At 33.3% G+C, this 26,435-nt stretch overlaps 2 protein-coding genes and 1 non-coding gene across 3 annotated transcripts; 1 reads left to right on the plus strand and 2 right to left on the minus strand.

Annotated features, from left to right (window-relative positions):
- Window positions 1-918: 918 nt before the first annotated feature.
- LOC132745015 (major facilitator superfamily domain-containing protein 8-like) lies at window positions 919-4,311 on the minus strand. Its single transcript, XM_060733844.1, has 3 exons — window positions 4,173-4,311; window positions 3,143-3,639; window positions 919-2,755 (listed from the first exon to the last, which is right to left on the minus strand). Exons 2-3 carry the CDS (start codon window positions 3,590-3,592, stop codon window positions 2,561-2,563), a joined length of 645 nt encoding a protein of 214 aa, XP_060589827.1. The 5' UTR covers window positions 3,593-3,639; window positions 4,173-4,311; the 3' UTR covers window positions 919-2,560.
- A 5,468-nt stretch (window positions 4,312-9,779) lies between these two features.
- LOC132745013 (major facilitator superfamily domain-containing protein 8-like) lies at window positions 9,780-25,807 on the minus strand. Its single transcript, XM_060733843.1, has 10 exons — window positions 25,684-25,807; window positions 23,469-23,607; window positions 22,644-22,887; window positions 22,093-22,206; window positions 14,623-14,811; window positions 14,167-14,317; window positions 13,630-13,764; window positions 12,574-12,692; window positions 10,465-10,961; window positions 9,780-10,074 (listed from the first exon to the last, which is right to left on the minus strand). Exons 1-10 carry the CDS (start codon window positions 25,764-25,766, stop codon window positions 9,880-9,882), a joined length of 1,866 nt encoding a protein of 621 aa, XP_060589826.1. The 5' UTR covers window positions 25,767-25,807; the 3' UTR covers window positions 9,780-9,879.
- Trnat-ggu (transfer RNA threonine (anticodon GGU)) lies at window positions 16,905-16,977 on the plus strand. Its single transcript has one exon. It is a non-coding gene; the product is annotated as a tRNA-Thr (tRNA).
- Window positions 25,808-26,435: the final 628 nt, after the last annotated feature.

Here is a 26,435-nt window from a genome sequence, read left to right on the forward strand (position 1 = left end):
TAAATGAAGTCAATATTGTTTAAATGCAAGAAGAAATGACCGACTTCGCCATACATCTTTGCCACATGAGCAGCTAAAGACAGGTGATTTGCAATTGATTTGAACTAATCATTTATATTTTCTATATAATTAAACTCACTGGTTTGCTGTTACATACGCTCCCTTCGCAGCTTACTGAATACAGTGAGCGATAGTGGAATATTCGACCGATGCGCAGGAGAGTAGCTGTTACAGGAAACGATAACGAGGACAATGGCTTTAAGGTGGTGAATAAACATTAAATATATGAAAAAAGAAGTACTTTATATATCTATTAAGATACAATTTCAAAACCTATAGACAAATAGTCCATTTAATTGTATTGTGACGAAAGGCAATTCTACTTAGGGAATGTGACTTCCTTCATTTTCCATTTTCATATAATCATGGTTATTTGGAAAGAGATTGATCACTATCAGCATGACGAAGCGGCTGAAAGCAAGAAAACACTTATTAGCTCAAGACAAACAAGTCTTTTTTGGCATTATTGGATTTTATTTACAGGTTTACATTGACGTCAAGTATCTACTGTCTATGTACAAATATATAATATATATATAACATTGCTGTTATTTACTGGGAATTCGTTGCAAACAATCATGATGAGATAAATACATACATAAAACATTCAAAGCTTGCTCCTAAGAAAATGTGTAAAATTTTAAGTCGAAAGTATATATGTATACTTGTTATGACAATTTGATATTACAATTAGAATATATGAAACTTGCCCGAAACAGGCATTATATAAATGTTTTTGCATTAACTTAAAAAAAATGATTGTTAATCAAATATGTTCTCGGGAGCAATATCAATATGCATACTTTTTATGTCAACTTGTTATTTCAATTAGTCAAAGCATTTATGAAACTTAGAGCTAGATATTCCCGTCTGTACCAACAGCCGGTGTTTGATTCTTTTTCTTGCATATTAAATATCAATTTTTTTTTCGGAACAGAATTATGAAAAATATTCTCATTACTCACTTTTTTCTTATAGCAGCGTATGAACATACAACTTCATTCATAACGGAAAAATGACGTCATCCTAAGAACGCGATTCATTCATAAAAGTCGCGCGTCAATGACGTCATTTAAAGCACGTGACTTATCTTACATGGGGGTGTAAGACAGAGTTTCCTAGCACCGGTGTAGACGGTAGATAATCCTGTCTGAGATGCAAGAAACATAGTGTAAAGGCGCGCTTAATGTTAGCGTTCTACTATAGGCGTCAATGGAAAATGACTATTATTTCAGTTTAAACGGTCTTTATTTCGGGTATGTGACAAATATAATTTTATTTTGGGTATGTGATAAATAGAATATCAAATTCGTGTAAGTTCATTACTGAATTTATTGCACTCGTTGAATAAAAAAAAATATTATGCTCCCCAGAGGCTCGCATAATATCATTTTATTCAACTCGTGCAATAAATTCAGTATTGAACTTACACTCATTCAATATCCTCAATGTCTTATTTGTTGGATTGGGGCAGGTTATATGCGGTAGCACCAGATGCGCTACTAACACGAGTTGTCTAGGCAAGAGTGAAAATATAACAGCCTGTGCGGGCGGGCAAAATGTGCTTTCTCTTGCATGTAAGACAAACAAGTTTCCTACTGCTTTTATGCTTGTGTTCTAGATTCGAGAGACTTGACCTTTGACATGTAATGTCAAGTGATTGCAACTTTTGCATTAAATTATTAAATAACATTGCCATTTTATGTATGTTATCTGAAACTTTCCCTGAATTTTGTTAAGTGTTAAAAATAATATCCATTTTCTTATGTACTACTTGTAATGTAACGCTATTTTCTGGAAAAAAAAAATTGTAAGCGAACAGCAAGGATCCTGGTCAGGCTGAGCTGATGCGCATGCTGGTGTGGATCCATGCTGGTCGCAAACCCATTTTGTTGGATTTGTCATGATGCGGCTCAATTATCATCTCCGAAGTCCAAGTGTCTTATAAAGCATACAAAAAAGAAATATGATATACTTTTGTTGCATATCTATTTGCTGTATGATAATTATACACAATTATAACAACATGACAAAATAAATTTAAGCACTTTCTAGCCTTATACAGTTATATATATGAATATAAAACAAGCTTCTGATCTATGTGCGTGAGTTTGAACTTTCTTCTGATATCAGTTGTTTGTAATGTCATTGCATAATATGTCAGTTTTATGTCCTACTAAATTGAATTTAATCAATTATATACTTACAACCCTACTTTTAATAAAATCATTTAAGAAATGTAAATAAAGTAAAATCTCTGTATTAAAGCTACAAACGGCATTGGATAAAAGTGGTTTTAATAGTAATTTGGTCTTAGTAGTGAATTGGCCGCTTTATAAGGTTGCCTTTGCGCATGCAATTTTGGAACGCCAGGTGTTAGGATATTAACCATAAATGAGCTTTTCTAAATTTCCAGTGTTCTACAAATCGTCGTAGTCTTTGTGTAATACAAGTACAAAAATTAATTTAAGTTGACCCTAATTTGATATAAGAAGTGTGTTCATACTGATAGTACCTTAAACGGCACAAGTCTTTTATAAACAATTAACAGAACAATAATTGTGATAAAGATATTTGCTGCCATCGCTGTGAATGCAACTCTCGGTCCATATGCATCATACACCTGACTCACAAAGACAGGACCGAGGGTTCGAGCAAGACTGCCTGCAGCCGTAAGCCATCCCATCCACAATCCCTGAAACAGGTTCAAACAAACAGGGACATATAGGAAAGTAGCTACTGATGGAGAAAGTAATAGCAAAAAACATTTTGTCTCAAATGAGAGCAAATACATATATAGAAATTATATAGAAAAATATGTTTTCGTTTGAAGAAATTATAAGAAAATATCTTGCTGAAAATGTTTCTGAATGTAACCATTACTGCGTAGCGATTACAAGATAAATGTTCTCGCTTCTAAATTAGATAAAATTTCACATTCATTAAAACAAAAAAGTGATCTTTTAACTAACATATGTATGTCAATTTATTCAAAACAAACAAAAGTAAATTAATTCTCTTTTTCCTCTTTAACTTTCGAGAAAAATATATACCTTTAACATCATATTGTATTATCAATTACCTGAGGTTTTGGTCCCAAAACCTTTGAAAAGATTGTATAAGATATCACACTGCATGCAGGGTAGCCGATAGAAATAAAGAAGGTTCCAAGAAGATACTGCCACAAGGTGGTCGCCGGTGTGTACGTACACCAGGAAAAATAATACGGGCATCCGACATCTTCATTCTCCAAATCACTTGAATTTCCCCGATAAGCCTGTTTCTTTATTTCCTTCATAATATAACTTTTGTTCAACATCACGTCAATTGGAGATTTTTCAGTGTTTGCATTTAGCTGCGTTAATTTTTGATAAAAATCATTCCTTACATAATCACCACTTTCTTTTATATTTATTGGTAAATTCAAACTAGTGTTTTCTTTTTCATTTAGAATATCGTTGATTTTGTTCAGATCTTTAGTGAAAGAGTCGGTGGTTGATAATGGTAGAGTTTCTTCCCCCGCCAACATCATATGCTGGACAAGTTCTGTTAGATTTCTTTGGTTGTTCGTCACCTTATCTGAAGACAGAGAAACACCTATGACAGAACCATCTTACTGCTCTGGTAAAGTTACATTAATTAAAAGATCTCGTTATCATTTAAAAACCATTAACCCCGATCACGTTAAATGGACTACTTCATCTTCCAAATGTGGACAAAACCATTTATCATTTGTTGAAATTTTGAAGATATTTTGAAGATATAAACTGACTGAATAGCAAAAGTGCAGATCTTGTAAAGACGGCACGCGGATGTTCCGGCATGATTTTAGTATACTCTGGTCACTTGACTAGAATCTGTTACCGCCAGCAGGTGAAGGCTTAAGGAAATTTCTAATCAAATCTATTAAGAAATAAATTATTATTTAATTGAAACGGGAAAGTAAACGTTTAAGTACAAGTTGCTGCTGAATTAAAATAACACGTCCTCATCTATAACTAAAAATGTTCGCGTGCTTATGTATATAGTTTTATATTTTATTTTTATAGTCGGGCTTGCGAGAGAGATTTCGGAGTTTAACAAAACACAAAATGATGATAATAAAGACAGACCTGCGTGTTTGATTTCAGCATATTGTATTGCCGGATAGTTTGATCCCCATGGTAGATAAGAAACGTATCCGAATATACAAATTATAAAGCCAACAAAAAATAAATTTCGTTCATTAAACCTGAAATATAATAATAAAAGAAATTAAGAAGAGTCTGTACATGCCAAGGCAGACGTTCAGTGGGAATATCTGCATAAAGGATTTTATGATCAATCCCAACGAAAGGATCCTGCGGCGTGCGGAAAGCGAACCCAGGTAGCCCGATTCACAGTCCAAGGTTATACCAAATGAGTTTACCCTACATGCAGCTTAGGAATGCTGTTTTTTGTATTATAGCGATATGTGCCTATCTTGTTGTATGTCGCTCGCTTGGTATTTTTTTCTTAAATATATTTAATGGTTTATTACATAATTTAGGTGATGTAAAACGTCGTTAACACAAGATACAATTGCAATTACCTATACTTCACTGACTTCATTGTCTGAAAGACTATAAATTGTTTCATTACTACTAGAATTCATTTTCCAGGCAATTTTTAATTCGATATTGTCATTGAATATTTTACATCATCGCACTGGTTGGTTTGATATTGAAGTAGTGTATATGCTTTACTCTAATTGTCGGAAAAGCTGAGAAATCCACAATATTTTAGGCTGACATTTGTTCAGGTTTGAAAATGTCGTGGATGCAATGCATGTGTACTTTCTGTATCGGATAGCTTTGGACAAAATCGCTTCGTGTTTGTTTCTGCAGACACGGATAATGGTCTATAAAATAAAAGGTCTGTCTCCTTCATTATAACATTAAATATAACCGGTACCCCAAATGGCGAAGGTTAAACCACCATGCTGGTCGCAAACGCACTATGTTGGTTTTGTCGTGACGCGGCTCATTTGATTAACTATCAATTGTTTTGTATGTCCATTTCTTAAATATATGTTGTACACATCACTTGTATAGAGTAAGACGGACAAATACAAATACAAGGACAAAATGATACATAAAAACGATATTCAAAAACACGAATATCGACCACATGACACTATACAGGTTAATGCATCAACATTAATATAATGCCTGTTTCGGGCAAGTTTCATATATGATTATTGTCATAACAAGTATACATATATACTTTGGACTTTAACTTTTACACATTTTCTAAGAAGCAAGCTATGAACGTTTTATGTATGTATTCATCTTAATATCTTAAATGTCTGCAACGAATACCCGTAAATAACAGCAATGTTATATATATTTGTACATAGACAAGAGATCACTTGACCTCAATGTTAACCTGTTAAATACAATCAAATAATGCCAAAAGACTTGTTTGTCTTGTGCTAATAAGAGTTTTCTCGCTTTCAGCCGCTTGGTCATGCTGATTGTGATCAAGCTCTTTTCCAAATAACCATGATCACGGGGGAGGAAGTGTTATACGAAGGATGGAGTTCTTATGATAACTTGTTCAGGAGTTCTTGTGATAACTGTCACGGAGTTCGTCAGAAAACATCTGTATATACTACAAAAACACTCGTTAAAAATGGTTATTTTCATCTTTCAAAAATGAGTTTTAGATGCTAAATTAAACTTTAATGATTAAGCTTGTCTTACATCTTGTATTATGTGTCAAAAACTAATTCACATGCCATTTTTAATCGCCTCTTGCTTCAAATCTGGTAGTTTTCAGTGAAATTTCCAAATTATTTGCCAATTCACAAGTTTTGACCTGTTTATTTCTGGTCTTCATCCTTGCCATACATAATTACCTAATTATAATGCAAAATTGCAAACATAAAGCACCGGCTCACAGATATATACCCGATTTTTCAAATGTTCCGGAGTTCTTGTGATAACACTGAAGATGTCACAGAGTTCTTATGATATCTTTTGTTATTGCCAATGTGTTTCTTGCGCTAAATCACGGCACGTTTTAGCGTTTTTTATTATTCAATAAGATTATAAATCATTATGAAATGTAGTACGCTCATCCTTTGCGCAAATAATAGGATATATAATGTTGGTTTTGAGTGAATTTTAGTTCAAGAGATATTATTTCTCACCCCCGTTTCTTTTTCATAGTATTTTGTTTTGTTTGACGCAGATTTTGTAGACTGGAAAAAGGATTTATATACTGGTTTCCTAGCAGTTTCCAGCTCCTAGCAGTATTCTGGCCCTTTATCATTTTCATCCAGGCATACAAACTGTTTTTTCTCAGTTAAGCATCTATGTTACTGCATCAGTCAGAGAAACAATTGTTTTCTATGTAACACAGCAGTTATAATAGTACAGCGATTAATATGTTTCAAAGTTTTGTCTCTTGTTTTTAGTTACATTAGAGAACTTGCGACACTTACAAGCACACCTGGAGAATTCTAGTTTGAATGCCCATGCACAATAACTGAAATCCCATTCTAGGTAAATCACTACTTTTAAACAATATATTTGCAGACGACACGGAAAAGTTTGGGAAGTTATCTACATGTGTATTTGAAAACCCAGCTTAACATTGCTTATTAATTGGTACTGAATTATATTCAAAATAAAAAAGGTTCGAAAAACTGCTATGAAATTTTGAATAAATGTGAGCAAAGTTGTTACATCTCAGGCCTTTATTCCATCAAAATGTAAAATAAAAAGGCAACATTAACCCATGATAATGCTGGACAGGTACCTAACTTTGTTCTGTCAAAGTTTGCATTCTTTGGTAGACAGATTTTTACTTTCACTTAAAGTGCGATTTGGTGCCGGGAACTGCTATGAAACCAGTAGGGCATTTATGTACGTGATAAAATGCGCTTTGATATACTCAAATATGGTATTTTCATATATATTTCTCTGTCGATGTTTGATGAGTATTTCCCCTATGTAATCTTAGTGGAGGAAACTCTGCTACTTTTGCTGTAATTGATAACAAAAATATATAGTCAAACTTAGTTTGCTTGAACCTGGAGGGACAGTTCAAATTTGTTCGAGAGATCGGTAGTTTATCATGTATCGTACTTTTTTAAGACATAGGTGTGGAAATTATCCTGGTTATATACTTATCTATTATGGTATAAAATGATACAAATTACTTAGCCCTTAGGTAAGGGAAGCATGCCTATATATTGTCTGCTTAAGAAAGGTGGTTGCTTAAAACATGTGAAACTAAGAACAACGTGTACGTTTTGAGACATTTTTGTTTTGTGGTTTAAGCCATTATACTGCTGAATACCAGTGACCGCTGGTTCAATTTTTACTGTAGCTATTTATCCTTTGCAGACACTTAAAACCAACTTTTTATCCACATTTTTGTGCAAAGGATGATCGTACTGCATTTCATAATGATTTATAATCTTATTGAATAAAAATAAACACCAAAACGTGATATGTTTTAGCGCAAGAAACACACTGACAATAACAAAAGTTATCATAAGAAATCTGTGACATCTTCAGAGTTATCACAAGAACTCCGGGACATTTGAAAAATCGATTATAAATCTGTTAGCCGGTCCTTTATGTTTGCAATTTTGCATTATAATTAGGTAATTATGTATGGCAAGGATGAAGACCAGAAATAAACAGGTCAAAACTTGTGAATTGGCAAGTTATTTCGAAATTTTACTGAAAACTACCAGATTTGAAGCAAGAGGCGATTAAAAATGGCCTGTGAATTAGGCTTTGACACATAATACAAGATGTAAGACAAGCTTAATCATTAAAATTTAATTTAGCACCTAAAACTCATTTTTGAACGATGAAAATAACCATTTTAACGAGTGTTTTTGTAGTATATACAGATGTTTTCCGACGAACTCCGTGACAGTTATCACAAGAACTCCTGAACAAGTTATCATAAGAACTCCATCCTTCGTGTAACACTTCCTCCCCCGTGATGATCATATAAAAATCGAAAATGAAGGAAGTCATATTCCATAGTGGGAATTCTTTTGTCACAACACAATTTATTGGGCTATTTATCTGTATGATTTGAAAATGTATTTTAATATTCTCTCGTTTCCTGCTAACAGCAAACCAGTGAATTTTATTGTTTAGAAAAAAAATTAATAATTAGTTCAAATCAATTTCAAATCACCTGTCTTTAGCTGCTCATATGGCAAAGATGTATGACGAAGTCGGACATTTCTTCTTGCATTTAAACAATATTGACTTCATTTAGTTCAAATTACATGACTGTCTTGTTATTGAAACAAGCTAAATCAGAGAGTATTCTAGGAACGTCTGTTAGAATTTTTATAATTCATGATATTTCCAATGTCAGGAAAGCAAAAGCATTTAATCATATCGAACGCAAATTTAATGTATCACTGAAAACAGGAGTGATTCAGAATATGATATTTTATGTGCCAGTAAAACGTTAACATTGCATGCTTCTAACTTATATACATTGTATCAATTTTGATTTCTCAGTGTAGTAGTGTTGTGTGTTGTCTTAATATGTGTAGGATATATAATATGACATTTTATTATACCGCACGTGCACACAACTACAATTGCAACAGCCTCCTATAGTCTCTGCTTTTAAGACGCTTTCTGAATGCCAGTTATAAAGACATTATTTTTTGTACTTAACATAGCAAGCATCGTAAATATTGTCTAAAGCATGTGGCATCAGGTGCAGTGAATTGTTAGAAAAGATTAAATGTATCGTCTTTAATATATATAATTACAACATAGTTTTTACTAATAATAATAATTATAAATTAATTGAATGTTGTTTTATTTGCAACAGGCGGAATACGCAAATATATCGTTAATTGTCTTGAAAATAATGTCGACTGTGCCGTTTAGCGATGAAATTAAAAACTTCGGATGCGCAGGCTGGTCTGGATCCATGCTGGTCGCAAAAGCATTACGTTGGTTTTGTCGTGACGCGGCTCATATCATCTTCCAAGGCCAAGTGTCTTATAAAGAAAACAAAAAAAAGAACAAAAGAAATATAATATACTTCTGTTGCATATGTATTTGCTGTAAGATAAATATACACATTTGTAACAACATGACTAAATAAATTAAAGCACTTTCTAGCTTTATACAGTTTATATATGAATAGAACAAGCTTCTGATCTATGTGCGTCAGTTTGAACTTTCTCCTGATATCATTTTTTTATTATGTCATTGCATAATATGTCAGTTTTATGTCCTTGTGTCATACAAGTACTAAATTGAATTTAATTAATTATATACTAAGAACCCTACTTTTAATAAAAGCGTTTAAGAAATGTAAATACAGTAAAATATCTATATTAAAGTTGCAGACGGTATTGAATCAAAGTGGTTTTAAAAGTAATTTGGTCTTAGTAGTGAATAGGTTGCCTTTGCGCATTAAATTTTTGAATGCCTGGTGATAGGATACTAACTGTATATGAGATATTCTAAAACCCCAGCGTTCTACAAATCGTCGTGTTTTTTGTGTCATACCAGTACAAAAATTAATTGAGCCGCGTCATGACAAAACAAACGTAATGGGTTTGCGACCAGCACGGATCCAGACCAGCCTGCGCATCCGCGCAGTCTGATCAGGATCCATGCTGTTCGCTATTAGTTTCGCTACTTTGAGGGTCTGTAAGCGAACAGCATGGATCCTGATCAGACTGCGCGGATGCGCAGGCTGGTCTGAATCCATGCTGGTCGCAAACCCATTATGTTGGTTTTGTCGTGACACGGCTCAATTTAAGTAGACCCTAATTTGATATAAGAAGTATGTTCATACTGATAGTACCTTAAACGGCACAAGTCTTTTATAAACAATTAACAGAATAATAAGCGTGATAAAGATATTTGCTGTCATGGCTGTGAATGCTACTCTTGGTCCATATGCATCATACACCTGACTCACAAAGACAGGACCGAGGGTTCGAGCAAGACTGCCTGCAGCCGTAAGCCATCCCATCCACAATCCCTGAAACAGGTTCAAACAAACGTGAGACATAAAGGAAAGTAGCAACTGTTGGAGAAAGTAATAGAGAATAACATTTTGTCTCAAATGAGAGCAAAAGAAACAATATATATATATATATAGAGAGAAATGTGTTTTACGTTTGAAGAAATTATAAGAAAATATCCCGCTGAAAATGTTTCCTAATGTAACCATTACTGCGTAGCGATTACAAGATAAATGTTCTCGCTTCTAAATTAAATAAAATTTCATATTCATTAAAACAAAAAAGTGATCTTTTAACTTACACATGTATATCAATGTATTCAAACAAATAAATGTAAGGTAATTCTTTTCCCCTTTCACTTTCGAGAAAAGTATATACCTTACACATCGTATTGTATTATCAATTACCTGAGGCTTTGGTCCCAAAACCTTTGAAAAGATTGTATAAGATATCACACTGCATGCAGGGTAGCCGATAGAAATAAAAAAGGTTCCAAGAAGATACTGCCACAAGGTGGTCGCCGGTGTGTACGTACACCAGGAAAAATAATACGGGCATCCGACATCTTCATTCTCCAAATCACTTGAATTTCCCCAATAAGCCTGTTTCTTTATTTCCTTCATAATATAACTTTTGTTCCACATCACGTCAATTGGAGATTTTTCAGTGTTTGCATTTAGCTGCGTTAATTTTTGATAAAAATCATTCCTTACATAATCACTATTTTCTTTTATATTTATTGGTAAATTCAAACTAGTGTTTTCTTTTTCATTTAGAATATCGTTGATTTTGTTCAGATCTTTAGTGAAAGAGTCGGTGGTTGATAATGGTAGAGTTTCTTCCCCCGCCAACATCATATGCTGGATAAGTTCTGTTAGATTTCTTTGGTTGTTCGTCACCTTATCTGAAGACAGAGAAACACCTATGACAGAACCATCTTACTTCTCTGATAAAGTTACACTACTTAAAAAATCTCGTTATCATTTAATACCATTTACCCCGATCACGTTAAATGGACTACTCCATCTTCCAATGTGGACAAAACCATTCATCATTTGTTGAAATTTTGAAGATATAAACTTCCTGAATTATTATAGCAAAATTGCAGATCTTGTAAAGACGGCACGCGGATGTTCCGGCATGATTTTAGTATACTCTGGTCACTTGACTAGAATCTGTTACCGCCAGCTGGCTAAGGTTTAAGGAATTTTCTAATCAAATCTATTAATAAATAGAGGATATTTGTTTGTTTGTGTGTAAGATGATATTTTATTTCATCGAGTGGGCTTCAAAAACAGTATTCTCACGAGTGGCGTAGCCACGAGTGAGAATACTGTTTTTAAATTTCACGAGATGAAATAAAATTACATCTTACACAACACACAAACAAATTTTCTTTTTATTTTATGCTAAAAAACAAGTTAAAACGAACTTTTCAATAATATTAAAATATGAATTCCCTATTGAGAGCCCCATTTAGTCGGAATTTCTCATTAAAAACAAGAAGTCTTGAGCTGAAAAATAAGTCCGACAATCAACATTAAATGACAGTGATATTATTTATTTTGTTAAAAAAATATGAATGATCTTTTGTTTTAATAATAAAAACAAACAATTCATGTAGGAGAAAAATTCCAACCATCCGTCCATATTTCTGTTACTTAATTCGAATTTATATTAGACCTGGCTTTGTTAAATGTAAGCGGCAGCCATTTTTTAAAGTTGTGTATTTCACGGGAGGAAAATAATTGTGTTTGATTCAGAGGGATATCATTTGGATTTGCTAGTCATACACCTTTTTAAAAGAAAGAAAACATATTTGTGGATTGAAACAGACAAAAAATAAGTGTTGACATATGTGAAAACAAGAAAAAAGCAGCTATGAAAATGGAAAACTTGGAACTTGCTCGGAACCGCTGGGTATTTAACTTGTTCTACGAGCTGATTAGCTTTTCATTGCTTTTCAATTTTTTCATAAAGCATACGGCAGTTATTGCTTGTAGGATACTTTAATATGCCCAAATGTCATCAAGAGCAGTTTGCATGAGGAAGGAATGTATTTTTCAGACTGTAAAAATGAAACAAACAATTTAGAAATGAAACTTGGTGATTGGAATTTGAATGAATAGAAGTAAGTTTTCTTCTTTTTATTACTTTTGACATTTAAGTTACTTATCAATTTCAGCTTTGCGTTTTCTTTAAACAGCCTGACATTGTCAGAATTGTTAGCAAAAATAAAATTGAGGTACCCCATGGGAAAAATCTTAAAAAAGTAGTTTCGGCATTGAAAAGTGTGAAATTATATTTTGATAATTTTCACTGTGAAATTATTATTCATTTGAAACGGGAAATAAACGTTTTAACTACAGTTTGCTGCTGAAATAACATGTCCTCAACTATAACTAAAAGTTTTCGCATGCTTATATATATAGTTTTATATTTTATATTTATAGTCGGGCTTGCGAGAGGGATTTCGGAGTTGAACAAAACACAAAATAATATAAATAAAGACAGACCTGCGTGTTTGATTTCAGCATATTGTATTGCCGGATAGTTTGATCCCCATGGTAGATAAGAAACGTATCCGAATATACAAATTATAAAACCAACAAAAAGTAAATTCCGTTCATTAAACCTGAAAAAGATAAAAATAAAAGAAATTAAGAAGTGTCTGTACATGCCAAGGCAGAAGTATAGTGGGAATAGCCGTAGAAAGGATTTTATGATCAATCCAAACGAAAGGAACATGCGCCGTCCGGAAATCGAACCCGGGTTGCCCGATTCACTGTCTAAGGTTATACCAAATGAGTTAACCAGAACGTGCAGCTTAGGAATGCTGTATATTTGTATAATAGCGATATGTGCATATCTTGTAGAATATGTCCTCAATCAAACCCTTGCCATACATGTACATGCTATTTTATATGAAACAATAACTTATATGAAGAATATAAAGCTAAATTTCTTTTTCGTTATAATGTCTTATCTTGTAAGAGTATTTGTAAGCAAATTTCTTATAACTACAAACCCATATTACCCGATATACACGCCCTCTAACGCCTTTTCATCCCCTATTTGTTGTCTCATATGGCGGAAAATGCCTTATTTAGGCCCCCAACACTTGTATTTGTTTGCGAAATGTTGATTAAAAAGTGACCACTTTTTCGGCGCCGCCCCTATCAGGTACATCAGGGGGTTGCCAGAAGGGGGATATGCCAGCTTCTGTTGGTGGGGGTGGGGGCTGAATGGGAGTGGCAGTCCCCATCAGCATTTTAAAATCAACTTTGATTGAAAATATCAACGCAAAATAGTGATAGATGTCCCCTTGTTGCCATGGTAACAGGAAATTTAAGACAGAGCATGTCATTACAATGGCAATGTTCCAGTCAACATTTGTGCCAATTTTGTTTAGTATTGAAGCAGATGCTAAAGTTTTATAGCAATTTGATCTTGAAACGGGAGACTTTTCAATGAAAACAGCCATTTTTCACAAAGTGCTTATCAAGTAATGGGTTAATAAAGTTTATGATTGGTAAATAAAAACATGACTAAGTGATGTAAATGTTTTATACCGTATTGTCAGAAGTTTTATAACGATAAAAACGACAATGGCTACTAGTCCAGCACAGCCCAACATAATTCCAACATACAAAGTTGCTTTAGTCTTCTCCCAGGCAAACATATCCATTCCGAATGGGGTAATGATTCTAAAATACAATGATAAAATTGTATATCTGATATAAAGATATCATGAATATAGTATGTCTGATATACAAATGTCTCAAACTAGTATATCAAATATATAGATATCATATGAATCCAAAAAGAACAACCACACGCGTACATTCAGTTATTTTTTATTCAAATCGATTTCGAACAAGTATGTTCTTCATCAGTGAATAAACACATATACAAATGTCTTAAACTAGTATATCATATATATAGATATCATCAAATAGTATATCTGATATATAGATATCTTAAAGTAGTATATCTGATAGATAAATATCATAAATATAGTATGTCTAATATATAGATAAAATAAAATGGTTTAAATTTTTTTTAGTTTTATTGAGTTTAATTAGACATGCGGATATAAAAGAACTTACGTTTCAAAGACAGCAAAAATGAAAAGTACGGAGAAGAACAGGAAAATGGTCGCCAGTACAGCTACATAATCGGGAGAATACTTTGACAAAATAACGTTTGTGGACGTTTCTGACTCAGTCTGAATCTTTTGTTTTGTAGTAGACTGTTTACCTTAAAACAAAAATGACATGTATGATTATGTGAACTGTAATAAGTATATGCTTTTCAGAGGAAATTGAAATTATATCTTATATTTTACGGTGAATATTTAACCTATTATTTCCATAGTAGCCGGACTGGATCTTTATCTGAATGAGGATGAAAAGAATATAATTACAACTTAAATGAGTGAAAATTTTTGTAAGAAACACACGCTGTCTTGAGGAAAAATGTGCTCGCTATTGTATTCTTGTAGAACTTGAATCAAATACCATAAAAACTAATAACACAATCTGTTAACTTTTCAACTTATTTACCTTCATCTGAAGAAATAAATTCCTCGTCGATGACAATGTTATGTTCTTTAAAGACCAGGACGAGGAGAAGTATATTTATGATGCCTACAAGTGCGCTGAATAGACCTGTAGCTGAGTACATGTCGAAATGAAGCTCTAGTGTATGAACTGGTCCGGGGTAGCCTAGTGGCACCATTGCTGTCTGAAATACTGGAATAAATAAAGGCACCATCAATCATATGGCGTTTGACCAATGGATTCTTCAAGTATATATTAAGTTTAAGGGAAGCCAAGATGAAAAATTAAAGTTAGTTAAATAACCAACAGTATAGAGCCTGATCACATTGCACAGACGGTCAGGCCAGCCTAGCTCTTTACTGGAGGAAAAGGCTATGCACTTTCCGTTTTCCGTTCAAGCGGCTTCAGTAAAAGAGTCCAGTAGGTGTTAAAGATTAATGTTAAAATTGATTATGAATATAATCGCAAAGGAAATGAATAAAATAATTTGTAAAACACCTTTTCGTCAAATATTGATATCTTATGAATAAGTTACGTTTAGTGATAACTGACTTCATAAGAACCATAACTTTTAACTAACGCTAGAAATGTTGGATATCACTATCTATAGTTATAAAGTATTATAATGAAGATTTTATTTAATGAGAGGACGCGTTTGAACAATACATTAATCTTCCATGAGGACCTCAACAAAGGATAATATAGATTAAACATATTCAAACAATCAAAATACGAGGATTAGACAGGACTGAATTTAAGAAAATATGAATGCTAGAGGCATTTTATTGTACAAGTAATAGCTTGAGTGTTTTAACCTTATATGGGTATGCTGAACACGATGAGGGTTGATACCAAGAAAAAAAATGACCATGACCTTCAAAAGGTCAATTCAAAATGGCCGTTTAAAAATACTTAAATTAGTCATTAAAACTGATACAATACGATGCAATTAATCATTCTTGTCAAAAACAAATGATCATTCAATATGTTCTGATTTTAATGAGATTGGCCACCAAATATTACGATTATAAGCCTTATGGCTCAATTAACAGTAATTTACAGTACTGTTTTACTTGCGCGTTAAGGTATGATACTAAGATTGAAAAAAAAATACTTACAAAATGTACTTGACTTATTATAACAATAAACTGAGTTTCAAATCCTTCTTTACAAATATTTTTATCGTGGGAATTTCGGAATTTAAAGCCGCCTTGATGAAATAAAATTTCATCTGACACACACAAAAAAAACAAACAAATATCCTCAATATACTCCATATTAATTATCGTTACAAACTTTACTAACGAAATCGAAGTGGAATCTAATATTTCAATGAGTGCTGTAATGTATTCATAATTGACAGGCCAATAGAATAAAACTATACAAAATAAGCAATTAGGCTGTGTATACAAACAATTAAAATATTGTCGTTCCAACATGCAAAAGCGGGATTAAGTAAGCGCAAAATCACCACAAAATCTTTTTAAGGCGACATGTGACACGTTCTAAAATTTATCTATAGAATAAAAGATACCACCTCAAAACTAACTAAAGTCATAATAATTACATAACTGCACGTATTTTAAAAAAATGAATTAAGGCAGTACACAATATTAAGAATGTAAGCTTGTAATATGTTTATCCTACTTAAAACATTTTCAGGATCAAAAACTTCTATTGTAACCTAAATATCTACGACATTATGGCTCTATCTCAATCTATGAAAGTTGTTTTCTGTTTATTTTTTGTACCTCAGGTTTATATATAAAAATGTGTTAACTGAGTGTTGAGCAAACTAGGTAAAAAATATCCAACTTACAAATTTACCAATTGTCATGTGGTCGATATTCGTGTTTTTGAATATCGTTTTCATGTATCATTTTGTCCTTGTATTTGTATATATATCTCTTGTATTTGTCTGTTTACAGTCCGATATACACTCCATCATCCCATATCATTCCTATATCATTCCATTTCATCATCTCATTATAACAACTAATTTCTCATATTTCATTTGACATAATTTGCAAGCCGGGCCTCAGTTTTTACAAACTTCCCGGAAAATCCACCTCACGCATGCGCACTTTGGTATAAATATTTCTCTTGGTTTGCGCCAGAAATTGTTTATCTTGTTTATTTATTTATCAAGGCGTATGCTTATGTCCTTACAGGCATAAACAGACCATTCCTACATTTGAAAAAGGACCATACGACATTGGTGGCCAGTGTGGGGGGTGTGTCACGGTTCAGAACTGTTCACTATTTAGGGTAGAAGATGTGTAAGCGGCCGGATAGCTCAGTCGGTAGAGCCACGGTACGGTATTCCGTTGGTCCCGGGTTCGAGTCCCGGTCAGGCTGCACATTTTTCTCACCCTGTGACATTTGGCGCCCAACGTGGGGCCGTGACTGATATAGCTCAGAGTTTAATTTACATTGCTCTGTAACTCTGTGAAATTCGAGGACGAATTTCAATATAGCAGGGGAGTATGTCACGGTTCAGAACTGTTCACTATTTAGGGTAGAAGATGTGTAAGCGGCCGGATAGCTCAGTCGGTAGAGCCACGGTACGGTATTCCGAGGGTCCCGGGTTCGAGTCCCGGTCAGGCTGCACATTTTTCTCACCCTGTGACACAATCCTATTTTTTAAATGGTTACAACAACAGTTCTATCCCATTCTTTTATAAAATGTGTCACTTGCTTTAAAAAAGAGCCGTTTTTCAGCACATTGTGAACATTAAACAGGTATGCTGCATGTAAGTTTTTTTGTGTGTTGTTTGTATCTGTTCTTTTCTGTCGAAAATAATATCTGCATAATTCATTTTTAGATTCAATTATAACTGCATTAAGGTATACGATGAATAATCGATAATATTAAAAAGTATTCATAAACTTATGAAGTGTATACTTTATCACATTCTTAACAAAAATACAGATACAACAAAGAAGATTATCACATCATTTGATATGCATTAGAATTCCCGGTACCTTCCAATAAGATTCCAGGATATTTTAAAGTAACAACAAAGTTATCTATGAAACTATTACTTGTAATATATCGAGTTATATTTCCTTTGACCATTTTTAAAAGTCACGTGGGTTCGCTACATAGTAGAGGTGTTAAAATATAATTGTTATACACCCTTTGTTAGACATTGAGATAGTATTTAATGTATAAAGGACTTTCAAAAGTTGTTATTATTCAGAGCGGGCGCTATGGTGCAGTGGTAACACTGTCTGCCTACAAATCAAGGGGTCGTGAGTTCGATCCCCCGCTACTCCACTGAACGAATAAAAGTCTACAAGACTGACAAAACCAGTACATGGACACAGAATAATGGCAACGATAGATACAAGAGAAGACCTTAACGGAACAGGAAACAAGTACCGAAATTGCAAGACCGAAGACGACGACCGATAACAGAAGGGAGAACGGAGGCAAGAACTGACAAGAAACGAACAGATACAAGAACTTACAACAAGCGAACAGTAACGAGCACCGATAACAGGATCGAGAACAGAGACAGGGACCGATAACAGACGAACTGATAAGTAGCAAACAGAGACGAGGATCGATAACAGAAGAACAGGACAGAAACCGATAAAAGAAGTACTGACAACAGATAACAGAAGGGAGAACGGAGACAAGAACTGACAAGAAGCTAGCAGAGACGTCGACCAAGAACAGACGGGAGAACAGAGACAAGAACTGACGAGAAGCGAACATAGACGAGGATCAAGAACAGGAGGACAGAGACAGGTACCGATAACAGAAACGGGGACCAATAGCAGAAGTATTGACAACAAGACAACAGAGACGAGGATTGATAACACAAATACAGAGACGAGGACCGTTGACAGAAGAATTGACGATAAGACTTATTACAGAAGAAAAGTGACGAGAACCGATGATATGAGAACAGAGAATAACGAAGACGCCAACCGATGACAGAATAATTCACAACAAGAAAACGGACACCAGAATTTATTACGAGAACCGATAACAGAAAAACAGAGACGAGGACCGATAACAAAACATCAAACAACAAAAGGACTGAGACCAGGACCGATTACAAAAGAACGAAGATCACGACCTATAACGAAAGAACTGACAGCAGAGAAATGCGACGAATACCGATAACAGAAGAACGAAGACAATGACCAATAACAAAAAAACGAACACCAAAACCAAAGAATACCCAGAGAAAGGTGCCTTTAATTAATGTATATTGTGCATGCACACGTTTTAACCCACTCACTCATACGCACGCTGTGCCATTTGAGTAGCCACTCTATATGAGGGCAGGATTAATATACATGAAAGCTCTATATCTAGCAGATAGCGCAGGAAAAAGTGTAGTGTTCGCTGCGTAAACCCTAAATATGTTTTAATGCATTAAAATTATCAGTACTATCTTTAATACTTCTATATTACTATTATATTGGCCTATAGAAAAATGTCCGCCATCTTGGAGTTTTCGGCCAAATGGGATTGTTTTGTTTTTTTACCTCTGTTTTGGTGTCTAATTTGTTATTACCTGAACATGCTTTGTGACAAATTTCAGGTTTTTCCTTTCCTTAACAGTTTTATTTGATATGTCATCCAATTATAATAAAGAAGTTTGGCGGCCATTTTATTGGTCATTTTAAATGGCAATTTCAATGGTCAAGATCAAGGTTTTCAGTTTGGTATCCACCTTTATCGGATTCAGCATACCTTAAATAGGTACAAGGTTAGCTTTTAAAAAAGCTAGTAGCGACTCGCTTCGTTTTTTTTCCAGGGGTGCGTTTAATGTAAAAATGATAGTTCTGTTAGCTGAAGAGACTTCAGCGAACATCAAAATAAAAGTGAAATAAAGTTATGGAAGCCAGTTCTCTAAGTTTAACAAAGAGGCATATGAGTATATATGAAGATGCGTGTAAACAGATAGAATGAAGTCCCTATGTCTATGCACATTTACTGTATGGCCTGTTGACCTTGACCAAATAAATCTTAGATAGGTAGAATTCATAAAGATGTCTCTTTATACGAAGTTAAGTTGTAATATGTTATTTAGTATTGGAATGAGTGACGGACACAAGTCCTAAAGTAAACACAAGTTGTCAGAAAAGCCGGGATCCTATTAAAAATATAGGGATCCCGGATTTTGACCAGTCTAAGATGTTTTTCAGATAAGCCGGGATCCTATTAAAACATATAAGGATTATGGGAATTGACCAGTTCAAGAATATAGTTTTCAGAAAAGCCGGGATCGTATTAAAATATAAAGAGATCCCAGGAATTTGCCAGTTCAAGAATATAGTTTTCAGAAAAGCTTGGGATCGCATTAAAACATAAAGGGATCCCGGGATTTGACCAATTCAAGAATGTAGTCTTTGATTTTTCCAATTAATTAGGCATATAATTATAATTATATTATATTTGGATTTCCGCATTTTAAGTTTGTTAATAAATACCTCTAAATATACTTATATCCTAAGTTTGATTAATTTAACGTTCATTACATACAATAAAAAAACTTAACGTTTAATATCCTTTCATTACGACAATAATCAACACAAATATAGTTTATTAGTTTTTCCTCTATATCTTATACGATCCCGGATCCCGGCCAGTCCGGGCCTCCCGGACCCCGGCCAGTAAATATATACACTAAATACCGATAAAGGATAAAATGACCGGAAAAAAGGAAAAAGAAACAAATGCACAGAACCAGATGTACACTTATGTTAATTAACCAAACGAAAACTTACTACAGAGGAACAGGTGAGATCGCTAAAACAAAAGTCAGTGTAAATATGATTTTTTGAAAAGAATTCATGAAAACAAACATTTTAATCATCATTATATCTTTGCGCTCAAAATAAAACTTGCTGCTTTTTAAAAATGGCGTGAAAATTGAAGGTTTTTTGACGCTATGTAAGATTAAATTTGATTGGCTAAATAAATTTGGATCCTAGCCCTGATAGATAAATTTTGTGGAAAGCTGGAAGCCAAGCTTCGATTAAATTTTTGGATGGATTCGGAGTTTTAGGTTGTTTTTCAGTAAAATCCTATCGTAATACCGGCTCGCCGTGGCGAGCCGGCAAAATACACCAAGATACCACTTGTACTTCAAAATGCCTCTAGCATTTTAGAGAGAGTCAAAAACTCAAAATCAGTCCTGTCTAGATGTAACATTAAGATATTTTTTTAAAAAACTATCAATTTATAGAATGAAATTGGCATTAATTGAGCTTACATCGGTGTGTAATGAATTTCTAGTATAAGGTTATAAAATTGTTTTAAATGAAGACTAGATGTAATGAGGGACCCCATTTTTAAAATAAGATTCTGAACAAACAAATGATAAAGGATTTGCAAAATGAACGTCTAACAAAATTATTCAATAAATTGGAAGGCGCAAGATTATCTATTAACCAAATACTGATAATATGTCAAACCTATTAGATTGAATACATATTATGACAAAATATATAAGAGAAAGACATTTCTTTCAAGTAATAAAACAATATGCAAAAGAAAAATGCACGCGTGTGTTTAAAAAAATGAGAAAAAAAAATGTAATAATAATTATTGACCGATATTTTAACATGTTTAATGCAAAATTGAAACTACGATCAAACTAAATTCTATATGAAATTGTATAAACATCAAACTAATGTAAGACATTTTTGTATTTATTTATACAATCTGCTTATATTGCGTAAAAGATGCTTTAAAATTAAGTCTTTCGAGATGCCCCGCATTTATGAGATGTACATTCCTGATTCACTGTTTTACGGGCATGCTTTTATGATAAATGAGCCGCGTCACGACAAAACCAAAAAGTGCGTTTGCGACCAGCTTTGATCCAGACAAGCCTGCGCCTCCGCGCAGTCTGATCAGGATCCATGCTGTTCGCTTACCAACCTTATTACAAGTAGAGAAACTGATTGCGAACAGCATGGATCTTGATCAGACTGCGCGGATGCGCAGGCTGGCCTGGTCCATGCTGATCGCAAACGCACTATGTTGGTTTTTTCGTGACGCGGCTCAAATGTTTTATGCTTAAAACGTTCCTAGAAAACATAAAAAATGAACCTTGATTATTAACTATTAATTAATTAACTATTAACCTTGATTTTTAATAATTGTCTAACCTTTTCAATTGGTTCAAATGAATTGCGAGAAAAGGCTACTGTATGTACATAAAAAAACCTTCCCAATCGTGCGGATAGTATGACAAAAAAACCACCGTTGCCTCTCCTTTATAAGAAATGTCATGTTTAACTAATCGCCTGTCAGAAATGTTATGAAATTGAAATGAAAGGTCACATCCTTTTTTTAAAAAGAGGGAAAAAAAGAATCTTTAAAGAACGCACAAAACCACAAAATTGAAAATGTTGCAGGCTTTGTTTTCAATTATGACACAGTTGTTGTTTTAAAAGACTAAACGTATCTAATTAAGGACATTTAAATGTAAACTTACTTACGGTTACCAAATATAAAACCAGCCGACTGAAATGCGGATAAGTTTGCCATAACCGAGATTCTTTCATATACATGTGTCGCTCCCGCAACATAAGACCTCACGACTGCAACATTTCCTGTGAAAAAACACCGTCATTTTCCACAAATGTTTATATATTTATATATTTGTTTTCAAATATATTTTAGTTAAATGAACGAATAAATAAATGTAGTAAGTCTGTTTAAAAGTTATTTACTTGCCATTTAACTATTGACGTGAAAACTTCTCATTAACCAAGTTATCTTATTATAATGAAAACTTACTTGTTACTCAAATAAATAATGTGACCATTTTTGACACCAAGATAAAAAAGAAGTTTACTGTTGGAAGGTTCAAGACGAGTTCTGTGAAGGTTGAATCTCGACAAATATAATCTAGTAAATTCTGCACTTTGTATGCACTTGCGTTTATTTCAGTATTTGAATTTATCTGGTCAAAACTAACCAATCAAAATACATGTTTTGATAACTTCATCAATATAGTTCAGTGTAAGCTCGTGTCATATATACTCACCTGCACCGAATTCCACCAACGCTCTAGCAAGCAATAAATAAACTTGAGGGGATGTTTGTATACTTTCCAAATACATATATAAAACGTTGGCTAGTACATTGATTACTATGGAAACAACCAGAGGCTCACGTGTTCTACATCGAATATTTGACCACGCCCCAAAAAATGGAGAGGCTACTAGTTGTCCAACACTGTATGCTGCCACTACCCAACCTAGGAAGTCTGTATCTGCACTAGGGTCAAGCTAAAATTAAAAAGTAACATCAAATATGTATATTATTACTTTCAAACTGGACAGAATATGAGTGAGATGTTTTCCGTTTGAGTGAAATATGGAATATATTTAAATATGATAAAATTTTATGTAAGTTTTCTCCAGCTGGAACGGACCGGTGAAAAATATAGAATTTTATAATGTAAAATGAAAGTATATTCCATATTTCACACAACGGAAAAATATCACCTTATTCTTCATTATTTCATATCTATTTTTCATATTTGTTTCCCCCTCCTCCCCCCACAAATATGATATAGACTTGGCTGATAAAGCACCATATGTCTTTCATGGGAAAAACTAAATACAACTAGTTTTAAGTCTAATCACATTATGTTCAATTTGCAATATTTGAGTAATTATTTGACTGTAAAGTTTTATTGACAATGAAAATAATTTTCATCTACAGGTAGTTATAACAATGAAACGTTCAATCAGATAAAATACTGAGAACTGGCAAGTAATTTTCGTATTTAAAAAAAATAAAATAAAAAAATAGCCTATGTCTAGTATATGACCGGAAGTTTGACGTTCAGCTGGTTTAAACTTACAACTCTGAGATATGGATACAACGACGACATGCAGATAGAAAATGACACGCTGCTCAGAAACATCGTTAAATACATAACTCTGATGGACCGGCATCTTGATTTGTATGTCCCACTAGATTCCGTTGCGTGTCTATTCGTACTGAAAATAAATAATTATTGTTTATTATACTCTGGAGTAAAGAGATGAAATAATCAAAGGTGGCTATCCGTTAATTTGTGTTTCATACACACCGCGAACCTTTTTGGTAAAAAAGGAAAATTTTGAAATTTTAAATCAAAAGAAGTGGATTGATTTGCCACTACAACATGTTCTAACACATAATATTATTTAGATAGAAAAAATTTAAGAAAGAGTGCCTGTCTGGTGTTATTATGAGTTCAATTTTGGATAAATCATATAATTAATTAAACTAATTTTGTCTGCTTAAATTTTTAACAGTTGGATTTTGGCATGCATCTTTTGAACTGCCTCTGAACCTTATTTTTCAATTCAATATAGTATAATCACGTGGTTGTATTTAAATTGTATCATGAACTGTGATCATTGCAGTTAGATAAGTCATCCAGCTAAAATTTCATAAGGAATTGAAAGATTAAACTGACACAAGCTTAAATTGTATAAGGTGTCCTTGATGGGTAATTTAAAAACTTATTTTTTCTAACTTTCTTTAAAAAAAAAACAACGTTGACGTTTTATTACATGAATTATTGTGCTATAATTTCTTTCAGATCATTCGCGCACTTCGATTTTCAAGAATAGCTATTCAAATTGTAAAAAATGACCCAAAATGAAAAGCGTATATTGACGTTTCACTCAAACTGGGCAAAGAAATTTATTGTATTTTTCTTAACTATCTTTGCATATATTTCTGTTTAAAGTGTCCCAGCTCATTCATGTAAGAAATTCAAATGTTATTTTTTAGGCTTTTAAACCCCAGTAGAGTCCCTTTAAGGTAAAGAAATTAAAATATGATGGAATATGGCTGAAAATGCAAAAACAAATATCTTGCCTATGTTTGTGGTTCGGGATGGAAAATCCGTCCCTATGCATGCATCGGGTGGGTCCCATCGGGACGGATACTCGGATCTGAACCGCAACATATGATATATATTATAAACGTCAGATAACAGTGCAGCCGACTATTCTTATCCCCCATCCCCAGCCCAATAGAAACTGAGTAAAGAGTCATACAAGACACTAATTTCTATCTAACCCAGAGTATATTTTTGCAGCTATTTTTGAGATTCTATTCTAAGTTCATCAATCGATTTATGTAATAATTTTAAGTAATATGTTTTTGTCCGGCTTTTTGACATCAGTGGAACCAACACAAAAACACAATCTAATAAAGTTCTAATGTTTCGTCGTAGTCTTCTATTGTTAGAGGGAGGGTTTGCTAACCAAGATAGTTACATACGTTTATGTTACGGTATGAAATGAAATGAAATAAAGTATTGACAAGACGTTATAAAGAGAATCCATGCCGCCCCCTGTACTGTACAAAATTGTTAGCTGCTGTCCAATTCTAGCATTATTATATTATCATCGGTGTACGTTGTCCATGGTCTACATTTTTTTCCGGGAAAGTGAAAAAAATAAATAATCAGTTACTTTCTTTCCTTTTTGAACTAGCTTTAATTATTAGTTTTGAATATAAACCAAAACGCACCAAGAATCGTTTCCGGAAGGTTATCACCCTAGCGTCATAGTGTACTCCTATCTCAAACCTCACCCTGATTATTGTTATAGGGACATTATGCCCATCCAGGGGTATATAGTGAGTGAACAGGTGAAGATCAAAATATGTTTTAATTTGGCCATAATCCCTTTTAATTTAATAATTAAGTCCACATAAACAATAGATAACACACAAATCCAAATGAAATTTCAGTAATTATCCGTTAGAATTTACGTATTACGCTAAGTCTTTTTAGATTTTTGACAGATTTTTAAGTTTATCCTTAACATTTTCCAACATCAACTGTTGGTCAAACGCCATTTTGACAGTCAATCTTTAGAAATATCAAAGTATAAAAGTCAATTCAGCTCATTTTGACTATGAAAATATAAGCATAATGTCAAGGAATTTTTAACAATTGCCTTATCTATGAAAGTTAAATAAATTCAATCAACTCTCTTTGATGATGTATTCAAGTATAACAACCAGTCATAATTAAAGTACACTTAGTTTAGTGTGGTAGACCTATATATTACCTTTCTAATGAACGTGTTGATCTGCCAATAAGTAAAGTCCTCTCGCTTAGTCCATCGTTTATATATCGAACCGACGATTCCATATTCCCCCATAGTGCTACTTAACCATTACTGAAAATATATAAATGATAGCAATTTTAAATTTGCATAATCATGTTTTTTTATATAAATCAACATATAAACGAACCCGCCTCACACGGTTACATTCACCAAAATGATAAATCGATGTTAACCAATAGATGATGATACAATGTATAGTGAATTCATAACGCCACGCTGTACATCATGTGAGTTTACATACATGTAAAGATATACAAACTACATGTATGTGTTTACATAAGAGTATTCTGACAAACTGTAAAGTGATTTAAACCTAAACTGTTAGGATTTGTCATGTGATCATCATCACTATTAAAGTTATAATCCCTAATGCTTGTCAGAAATCTATATTAAATTTTACGAATTAATCTCGATAAACTGTGTTTAAAGGCACATTATGTCTCAGCTACCTGTATCATTTAATTCTTTAGAAATGTTAAACATGTCTTTATTAATGTTTAAATAATGGATAAAGTGCATGTTAGGTGTTTAACAAATGCAAAAGGCTGCGCTGAACATGCAGTTATGCGTCGTAAAGGTAGCAAAATGTAAACAAAGTAGTATTTTGACTTAATACAAAATTATAATTCACTGTTATTATACCAATTGTCAACGTAATATGAAAAAAGATAATTATTCTTATAGCTTATGAG

This window comes from Ruditapes philippinarum, unplaced genomic scaffold, assembly GCF_026571515.1.
Source record: "Ruditapes philippinarum isolate M1 unplaced genomic scaffold, ASM2657151v2 ctg3257_1_1_1_1, whole genome shotgun sequence".
Lineage (NCBI taxonomy): Eukaryota > Metazoa > Mollusca > Bivalvia > Venerida > Veneridae > Ruditapes > Ruditapes philippinarum.

What these genes read in the sequence shown, in the direction of transcription:
- LOC132745015 (XM_060733844.1), bottom strand. Translation starts at nt 3,592, where the DNA reads ATGATGTTGGCGGGGGAAGAAACTCTACCATTATCAACCACCGACTCT. An exon ending in TTTTGGGACCAAAACCTCAG is followed by an intron (nt 2,756 to 3,142) that starts GTAATTGATAAT and finishes AACCTGTTTCAG; the next exon opens with GGATTGTGGATGGGATGGCT.
- LOC132745013 (XM_060733843.1), bottom strand. Translation starts at nt 25,766, where the DNA reads ATGGAATCGTCGGTTCGATATATAAACGATGGACTAAGCGAGAGGACT. An exon ending in ATTTATTTCTTCAGATGAAG is followed by an intron (nt 14,318 to 14,622) that starts GTAAATAAGTTG and finishes TTTTGTTTTAAG; the next exon opens with GTAAACAGTCTACTACAAAA. An exon ending in TTTTGGGACCAAAGCCTCAG is followed by an intron (nt 10,075 to 10,464) that starts GTAATTGATAAT and finishes AACCTGTTTCAG; the next exon opens with GGATTGTGGATGGGATGGCT.